Source organism: Montipora foliosa, chromosome 1, assembly GCF_036669935.1.
Source record: "Montipora foliosa isolate CH-2021 chromosome 1, ASM3666993v2, whole genome shotgun sequence".
Lineage (NCBI taxonomy): Eukaryota > Metazoa > Cnidaria > Anthozoa > Scleractinia > Acroporidae > Montipora > Montipora foliosa.
This window is the reverse complement of record NC_090869.1, coordinates 29,824,259-29,834,258: the sequence shown is the minus strand read 5'-3', so window position 1 is coordinate 29,834,258 and position 10,000 is coordinate 29,824,259. Positions and strand designations below refer to the sequence as shown.

At 36.9% G+C, this 10,000-nt stretch overlaps 2 protein-coding genes across 2 annotated transcripts in view; both read right to left on the bottom strand.

The window, feature by feature from the left end:
* Positions 1-1,018: 1,018 nt before the first annotated feature.
* LOC137996165 (uncharacterized) lies at positions 1,019-4,795 on the bottom strand. The gene is made up of 2 exons (XM_068841585.1): positions 4,162-4,795; positions 1,019-2,206 (listed from the first exon to the last, which is right to left on the bottom strand). Exons 1-2 carry the CDS (start codon positions 4,680-4,682, stop codon positions 1,828-1,830), a joined length of 900 nt encoding a protein of 299 aa, XP_068697686.1. The 5' UTR covers positions 4,683-4,795; the 3' UTR covers positions 1,019-1,827.
* A 451-nt stretch (positions 4,796-5,246) lies between these two features.
* LOC138012573 (uncharacterized) overlaps positions 5,247-10,000 on the bottom strand; it is a 6,040-nt gene continuing 1,286 nt past the window's right edge. The window contains 9 exon segments of the mRNA XM_068859382.1: positions 5,247-5,848; positions 6,339-6,425; positions 6,661-6,877; positions 7,310-7,402; positions 8,137-8,357; positions 8,559-8,643; positions 8,729-8,880; positions 9,667-9,901; positions 9,903-9,948. Coding sequence (XP_068715483.1) covers positions 5,247-5,848; positions 6,339-6,425; positions 6,661-6,877; positions 7,310-7,402; positions 8,137-8,357; positions 8,559-8,643; positions 8,729-8,880; positions 9,667-9,901; positions 9,903-9,948 — 1,738 coding nt within the window.

Below are 10,000 nucleotides of genomic sequence, written 5' to 3'. Positions count from 1 at the left end.
ATTAGCTGGGTAATTAAGATGTAATGCTTTGAAAAATTTTTAAAAAAATCTTTTCAAGGGATTCTATGCCACCTGAAGTTTTTGGAAATTTAAGGCAGCTTTTTATGTTAATCTGTTGTGTCACAAAAATGGTAACAACATGTTCACAAATGACTGGGCATTTGTTTGATACCATGATTGTAACCAAGACTGGTTATAATGAAACAGCATAATCTACTGTAAGTCTTGGGAAGGGCTAAAAACTGTCGTCAGTCACCTTACCTTGGACATACATCATCATTAATGAGAAATCTTTACTTGTACACAAGCCTGTCAAACTGTTTTGTAATAGCAGGCAGTAAGAGTCAGATGTGTATTCACTGTTAGTGAGGATTAGTTGACTCCAATGTGAAGTAAGCTGGTGGCAATGTGGCAATGTGAAATAAGCTGGTAATACATGTAGGTGGCAAAATTGTTGCTTGTCACCACATTTTGGCAGGGCTGGGTATGCACCATAATAATTACTTAACATCTTAGCCACGTTTAAACATTAATGGAGTCATTCATATATCTTTAAAGTTAGTGAAACATCCCACAATGATTGATCAAAGATCAAAATGTTTGAAAACCTAGCGTACCTCATCTTATACCAGATTTAAGGTCACACTTTCATGTTTCTTGTTCATGCTTAAATATCACAAATGATAAAGCTTAAAAACAAATACATTGGGCAAACAGCAATATTTTACAAAGCAACACACTATGTAATAAGGTATTGTTTTACAAAAAGGAAATTATGGCATTATATATTATTTGAAAGCTAATGCACTCAGAAAGTGAATTATTGGGATTTACCTGCACGAGTTCACTATAATGAACAAGAAATTTCAATACTGCGCTAGGCCACCAAGTGCAGAATTGAAAATTTCGTGTTCATTGTTAGTGAACTCGTGCAGGGAAATCCCAATAATTCACTTTCTGAGTGCATTAACATTTTCATCATTCAAACTGAATACACTGGAAAAAAAATATTGTCAAAGTTTGAGTCAGCTGAAGCCATGGTGTGATGACAGTGGTATGTTGAATTTACATCATGATAATGACGTCAAGGAGGTTGTTTTGTCGCAACCCAGTATCACGTGGTACAAATCAGCCAAACAGAAAATCGGAATTCCTACAGTGTATGGAAGTTGAATAATAAATGAGGTTATATGTAAAGTGCAAAATGTGTAATTGGACTTCTGTACATTATGCTTTTATTTCCCCACTTAAATGCTCTTCCTTAATGCTCCATTTTTTACACTAAAATGCTCTGTTTCGCCCAGAAATGTCAGTAAAATGCTTGGTTAATGCTCATACATAATTTTACCATCTCAATGTCACAATTAACAGCTCAGAGTGATTAACAAAAACGTATACTTGTATAACAAGTTAACAACAATGTATGTAAAATTTTTAAATATAATTTTATGAATGATCTGTTGTTCTGTTAGTCCTTTGTCCCATTTCGATGACACTTGGGTGAAGATGTTAAGTAAAGTCTTCATTTTCTCGTAAAAAAAATCTTTTTTTCTAATACTCTGTGTAAAAAAAAGTATTTCATGTAGTTTTCTGGGACAATGCCACTAAAATGCATGAATAATGCTCAATGCTTTTGCCTCACTAAAATGCTCGAAAAGCATAATGTACAAAAGCCTATGTGTAATGCGTATATTTTTGCTTAAATTATTAAGGTATTTATTCCCAAGAAACTGAACTTTGAATAAAATAAAAGGGCTCTTCTTCTGGTTTATCTTTCAACTGTAAGTAAAGTTCTGCCAACAATGAACACATAATGAACACATTATTTTAACATCTGTCCCATTGCCAGGGCACACTTCCTTCATTGCAGAAGTATTCCTTGAATACGTCTCGCACACCCTTAGCCAGCCTGCTAGCATTGTGCCCAGAATTAGGAACTGGTAAGGGGTTCATCTGGAGCTCTGATGCCCGCCAGGACCCAGGGACCACCTCACCAGTTGAGATGTCCTCCTCATCGGCAAGACCCTTTGGTGAGTATATCTGCTTTGACACTTTGCTAGATCTCAAGAAATTGTGCAGGGTCAAAGCTGCCAAAGTTAGGTCTTCCACAAAGGTAGGAGCGAGCTGTATTGGTGTAAGAAACACCCTCCATCTATTGGCCATGATGCCAAACAGGTTCTCTGATAGACGCCTTGCTCTGCTGTGTCTGTAATCAAAGTAATGATATATATCTATATAAGTTAGAAAGTGGGACTGTTATTAATTTTATGAACAAAGAAGGGAAGACTGACTATTAGTATGATCTTTTTATGGAAAGTCAACATATTCTCTCCAAGTGACCACTTCTATTGGACAACCTCCTCTCTCAATAACCTATCTTTTATCAGCTAAACTCTACAAAAATACTCTTTAAGTATCAAATAATGACTACCCTGCATTCAAAACTACTGCAAGGTAGAATTTCTTAATAGATGTAACAGCTGAATTGTTCAACTTTCAGAACTGTATGGTCCACATTATAGCTTCTAAGTTTAGTAAATTATGGCAGGGACACCACACCATAGAAACCAAGGTTGCAATAGTCCTTTAGTAAGGTTGTAGAAGCCTATAAAAATACATTTCCCTGGGATCTTAATACCTAAAAAAGCCCTGCTCCCTGTTCACCCAACAAAAATGTTGATCACAATATATGGTAACTAAAGTATGTGACCTATGGTTATAATTTTTTGCTCCACACTGTTGTGAGAAACACCATTCAAATGTGAGGATACACTAACAGTTGTTAATATAGAGAGTTTTTGCCCATTCAATTTTCTTAGTTATTTATTATATAGACATGAGTGTTTTACTGGTAAATACACCACTCGTATAATTTATACGAAACTACATCTGGGACTCGAGTGGTGTATTTTCCTTTGTCTATTTTAATAACCTGTTGATCAATTATGGATTGTTAAGATACAGTTATAGCCCGCGTTTAAAAACCTGGGTTTAAGAACCTGTTAAGCTAAAATTTTCATTTTAAGAACCTATTTAGGCTAAACTTTTAAGTTAGGTTCTTACTGGTGAATTAAGGTTATCATCTATTTAAAAGTAACTTGACATAACTTTTTTTCTTTCAAGCTTAAGTACCATGTTGTAATTGTCTTTTGTGTTTACCATTGAAATAATTCCCCAAGTATTTTCAATTACTGTAGTCTGCTATAGTATCAAGGAAAGCTTTCTGACTATCTTCAACTGCTCTGTGGTACAAATCAAATAATGATTTATACTGTATTGTGAGATGACATTTACAATATATATATAGTAAATTGCGATGAAATTCATATGAAAATATAAGAACCCATTTTAAGAAACTTGGTAGCCTAAATTTGCTTTAAGTACCATTTATACATCCTTTTAGTAAGTCGTGACACCATTTGCAGAAAGTAACCCGTCATCTTTCACTGATTTACGTTGGATCCATGTTTGATCGCTCGACATCAAATGTCATCGTCTAAAGAAGAGTCCAGGAAAAGTCTATTTTTCCTAGCACCTTATAAATATTACCCAAGATAAAACTGACAAGATAACCTTTTTACAAGGCTCAAATGGTGGCAATCGTGCCGTTCATCTGTGTAATTCGTATGGGGATATATTCAACAACAGTCACAAGAAGAATATGACTTATCACAAGATACCAAGGGCACCAGAACTGAAGAAATTATGGCTTCAACCAATAAGAAGAGAGGAAAAGTCAGCTACGTATCTTTCCGCGAGTGACGTCATATTCAAAATGATACTGCGACTTATTAAAAGGGTGTATATAAGAACCTATATTGAAGCCTCAAAAGGGTGTGGCTGGTTGCCATAGCAACCATTTTGAGTAAAACCTAAAACATTAATTTTATCTTCTCTTCATGAGTGCAATTGCTCACAATTGCTCTTTCTTCACCATATTTAAACAAACTTTTTAGTCCCTTTCAGCCTATCGCGCCAGAACCTTAAACTGATTTATTTTCCCCATCCCTGATATTTTTCGATTTAAATAAAATGCTACTGCCTGGAGACAGGCCAAGGTGGGGGTGGGGGATGAGCTCTGCTGGATAATAGCATGTTCAACTACATGTATGGGCATACCAATGACTGAGCTGTTGTTGTTGTTATATTCTAGATTCTCACCTATAATTGTAAACCCGCTCTTCGAGACTGAGATTTCTTTGTGGGTATGGCTTCATAACAAACGGCCGTAAAGCGAAAGCGTCATCGCCCACAAGGACGTGAGGCACCGGTTCTTTACCAAAGGGAAGGGGTTTGTCTTCAGGCACTCCGATGCTACACTCCTCCAACTTCTTCAACAACAGTGTTTTGTTCCAGATTCCTCCATCCGAAACTCGCCCATTTGTCCCAACATCGGCATACAAACATTCGTAATTTGGCCCAGCGACAGCCATTAGCACAACAGAATGGGTTCCCTTATAGTTATAGTAGAATGATCCACTTCCACTTGGAGGGCAAATTACGACATGTTTCCCATCGATTGCTCCGATACAGTTCGGAAACTGCCACATGCGCTCGAAATCTTCCGCAATTTGCAACCACTCGGGACAACTTGTCGGGGTTGACATGTATCGGGCTCCGAGAACTGAATAAATTGCTCGACATACCTCACGAACAATGTAAGAGATGGTCGATTTGCCCATGCGAAATTGAAAATGCAAAGAGCGAAATGTTTCCCCTGTAGCAAGGAACCGGAGTGTGAGAATTAGTCTTGCGGCAGGTGAAATAACTCTGTGGCCACCTACAACTTGGTGTTTGGTAATCTCAGGCCCGATAGCAGTTAAAATTTGTTCAAATGTTTCACAGTTCATGCGCAACATTTCCTTGTAAGCAGCGGTGTCCTCCACTCGCAACTCTTCCACCAATTTTAACATCCCCCTTTCGTCTCTCCTTTTTATCCACTCCCTTGTCCTTCCTCTCTTCCACCAACGCTCTCCAAATTCATCTTCTTCCAACAAATTAATTACGAGTAAACAAGCTGCCGCCCTCTTTCGTCGCGATAAATTCATACTTCTACAATTTGTCTTTTACGGGAAGCCATTTAGTATTTACATTTTTACGCGGGAAGAGCCTGGAACTAGCTGCTCGCGTGACTTTGCTCGCGCGACTGCCGGTAAACTATCGTCAACTATCACGATCTTCTTTGGCCGTTTGACCAGGTGAATGATAGTTGATGATAGTTGGGGAGAATCAACTATCATCGACTATCACGCGCCGTTTGACCAGGGCTTTATGATATCACTCGAGCGGATTGGGGTGGCTGTTACTCTAGCAACATCAATGGTTCCAAGCTGCTTCCTGGACAAGGATGAAACAGTAGTAAACCATGCAGGGTTAGGTGCTGTTGACTCAGTGCTGGCCAAGTCAATGACATGGGGGCTGTGATCACAGCTGAAATCCTCTGAAACTGCTGGTACCTTTAGGTCATCAACAGACTGAGACTTGCTCTCAGACAAAGGATTCGCTGGAGGATTCTTATCACTTTTTTTATTCAGAGTGGAAGACACCACATCAGACAGTGGAGATACCTTATCGAGGTGAGGCTTCAACGACTTTACTATCTTTTGAGTATCCTCTGTGTTAACAGCTGCTACACATGTATCATAATTTGTCTCCCAAACATTGTGGTCATACTGGAAGAGACATCTTGGATCATCAGATTCCTGGACAGTTGTACCCTTGTCCCTTGAATAAAGGTACTTCAATAAGTCCTTTCCATATATTAATTCAAATAGTTGGTTCATAGCTTTGATCCAAAGTGCATCCTCCTTTGACCATCCACAGCCACGAAAGTAAAACTTCTTTTTACCTGTTGCAATTTAAATGTTAAAGACAACAGAGTAGTATTTACCAAATATCACTCGTATACCACTAAACCCCTCCCCCACCATTATTATTGTATTGTTAGCAGCAGAAGCAAATAAGTTCCAATAATAATAATAATAATTATACTACTACTACTACAACTACTACTACTACTACTACTACTACTAATACTACTAATACTACTAACAACAATTATTATTATTATTACTATTATAGAAACTTATTTGCTTCTGCAGCCAACAATACGATAATTAATAATCATTTTTAACAGACAAGAGATGGTATTCTTGAGACAAAAAATGGCAATTTCATATTTCTATGGATTGCAAATCTGTTCTGTAGGGATGCATGCACATGAAAGTGATTATCAAAAATGATAAAGAAGGAAATAACTGCAAAGGGTGATGGAAAAGTCTGCATGCAGGTCGATGAAATTCCTAGGATTGTTTTAATGTCTTACAGTATACCCATACCTTCAGTAATACATTCATAGGCCTTACAGAACTGGTAACGCAAAAATAGCATCATCTCTGACAGCCAGTGAGTAATGATCTGGTCCACTACGAATGACAAAAAAAAAAATTCTTATTTCCACATTAATTTTGCAGTACTACATGTATTAATCATCATTATACTCAAAATGAATATAAGGATTGATAGCTTCAATGTCACAGGAACCCTCAAAGGTACAAACCACTATGTCAGGTTCTTTACATTTCAAAAATGAAGACCAATCAATTAAAAATCTTGTCACTACCATAATGATTATAATAATGTAGATCTTAAGAAACGTACATGACTGGGTGACTCCTCCTTGATCATGACAGGTTGCTCTTGAGTAGACAGCTCTGTGCACCTTGTGTGATGCTTCAAAGCCTTGGTTGGAGTACTTAGCAAAAGAACGATGCAGGCGTAGCAACATGGCAGAGTGGTCAATGGTGAGGTGGCCATAATCTCCCGTTCCAAGAGTGGTGCCAAACAAGTGGCGTAAGAGAAAGCCCCAAAGTTTACACTGAAAAATTAATATAAGACTCCACTAAAACCATTGATCCTCCAAAGACTTCTAAATTAATCTGTCTGGAGAAGACTCCCAAAACTTTCTAATTTTTGTGAACACGTTTGGAAGGTTACAAAATACTACCAAATTGAAAATTTATATTGCAAATGTTTTTGTAACCTCCAGATCTCATTGAAGTTGCTACCAACCGCTGTTTACTTTGTTGTTTTTTTCCCATGAGCATGGTAGGTAGATACATGGGTAGGTGGGTGGGTACTGGTGGGTACTGGTGGGTACTGTTAGGTAAGTATAGATTGATTGAACCTGTCAAAGAACCTAAATGCCCTAAATAACTGAAAAGATGAACACATTTGTCCACTGACAGTATTAGTTATTACCAAAAATTATTATTATGGATTGTAATTATAATTAAGCTTGTAATCTGACCTTTACATCAAATATGTCTATTTGTTCATCCTCGCTTTCTTCAAATTCACTGCTGCGCACCACCTTGGCAATTTCACTCCATTCTTTGAAAACCTATTTGAATGACATTAATTACACAAAAAGTTATTAAATTATTTAAATACCAAGTTTCAACTCAGCATTTAATAAATTGTGTTGAATATAGTTTGGCTCTCACTAGAATGATTTTGCCTTGTGATATGATATCAATGGAGGATCAGTGAAAATTTCTTTGAGATGTGGTTGATTCTGTATGAGTTCCCATTTTATCATGATTGTCTTTAAGCTAAGCAATGCTGGGTGATATTGGGCAAGAATTTCCTATGGTTAAGTTGATAGTGAATAACAATTATCATCAAAATTCCCTTTAATGAATTCCTTATATTCAAACAAATCTGTGGAAGTGAAACGGGGCTCTCCACTTTACTATTATTAGCCAACTGAAATTAGTTCACACATTCTTTAAATTGTATTAAACCTACAATATGATTTACTGCTCATTTTCAAGGGGTAATTATGCACTATAATTGCTGTGGTGATGTTTAAGTACAATTTTGTGACCCAAGCAAATGTTAAGCCCAGCTGAAATATTGATCAACTAACTTTTCGGATAAAATGCATCCAAATTCTCCCAGTTACAATTGTCCTCAGATAAATTTTTGATATTGAACTGATATTGAGTGTCTAATAAACAGTGCTGGTCAGCTGTTGCTGCTAAGACAGTTCGTTATAAGAAATTGGGCTGTGGTTTAAACAAACCTAACACGAGCATATAATTATTAATTAAGTGTAATTAGTTGAAGTTGCACCTTATAAAAATGAGCAATCTGTAGTGAAGCTGCAAGTTTTGCCATTTCTAGATTTTCGTCATGATTAAGTTCCCCCTCCAATTTTCTCTTCTTGCTTCTTTTTTTTGGAGGCTCTGGAACTGAGCGTTGTGCTGCAGCTTCACAGACAAGAAATTTCTGTTCCAGGTCTTCTAGTTCGCTTGACCACACCTTCACTTCATTCTCCAGAAACTGCTTTAAATCTAAAAGGAACAATATTAATAGTAAATCACTGAAAAGAAATGTGCGTAAAATGAACCATATTTCAATACTGATGGTAGTACTGCTATAAAAAGTACTTTTAATTATTAGTTATTCGGTAATGTAAGATGCAGTGGTTAAACTTGTATTAATTTTGCATGTTTTCATCTTTTTTTTATTACACAGAGCTTTACTTCATTCACCTTTAGCATCTTTCAGAGTAACTTCCTTCTGGTATTTGCCAAAGTCCCTGCTAAATTTTCCACTTTTCAGGATGTCCTCATTGTACTAGATGGAAAGCAGTATGTGAGGAACTTCGCAATGTTGTACTTTTTTCTAGATAACTCAGAGAGATCAGTTACCTATGACTTACAACTTTCACTGCATTTGTGAATGTGACGTAGCCAAGGACTACATCTTTTGAAGCTCCCTTCACCTCTTTGTAATAGGATATCACTCTGTCAGTTGGTAACGATTTTTTTAAGATCTCATCAGTATTATCCAAAATATTTCTCTCAGTGTTTCCTTTTAGAATAAAACATAACATTTCATTTTTATTTAACAGCTTTTTAAATGAAATCTACTGTCAGGTTTAATTATCATCTCAATGAACATACTAATTAATGCCCAGGTTCTTGATGCATCATAAAAAGGAATGTTTCAATATGGGGCAATCAAAATCTAAATTCAAGCCAACTAAATATACATTTAAACAATGGTCATGAGACAGGGCATTCCACGTACTTAAAAGATATAAAGGGGCATCAAGTTAAATATTTTAAGTAATGGTCCGGCTAAGAAGCAGGCAGCCCAGCGGCAAAAGTACTTAGAAGCTGCTGCTCCAATCGAGGCATCTGATTGGCTAATATCGGAAAATGTCGAAAAAAGATGAGAAAAAAATGAAAAAAAAGCCTTTTTTGGATTTCTTCTTCCCCATGCCCTTGATCTCTGTCTCTCGGCCAAATTTGGGCATTGTTCTATGCGCCATTCGCCAATCGGCAAATGGCGCATAGAATCTTGACAATATTTACAAACATAGTTTTTGAAGGCATAATGATTTGTTCTACGAAACAGAATCTAATTTTTTAGACGGCAAGTCGATTACATTTTTCATTGAAATTCAAATTTCGTGCTTTTAGCTTCTTACACCAATGGGAACAGCCGAACTTAATTTGATTAAAAATGTTGGCACATTTTAACTAACCGACGCTATTGCCGCGGGCTATTGTTTTTCTGCCTGCTTCTTAGCCGGACCATTACTTAATATTATAATCAATCAGTCACACAACATAATTCCAGTGAATACTTTACCAGAAAATGATGCAACAGGTATGTTATTCTTGTCAACAGCAGTCTGCTGGCCTTTGCGTAGCTTCACTGTAATCCTTTCTTTCCCCCTAGACATTTCAGGACCATATTGGCCAATAGCTTCATTACATTCAGGCAGTGAATTGCACCTGTATGCGAACAATCCAAGTGAACCAAGCAGCTGCTCAGTATTTCGCATCTCACTATGAAGAGCACACAGACAGACATTGCTTAATTAACTCTTCATCCAACAAAAACATCAGATCATCACGAATTCCCGTCCACCTAAAATATAAAGATATAAACCTCTCATCAAAAACTTAAAGGCAGGTGTACC

Bases quoted from the DNA above. Each gene is read 5' to 3' on its own strand.
- LOC137996165 (XM_068841585.1), bottom strand. From the start codon at position 4,682: ATGGGCAAATCGACCATCTCTTACATTGTTCGTGAGGTATGTCGAGCA. The intron at 2,207-4,161 runs GTGAGAATCTAG...CTTTGATTACAG, and splicing joins GAGCGGGTTTACAATTATAG to ACACAGCAGAGCAAGGCGTC.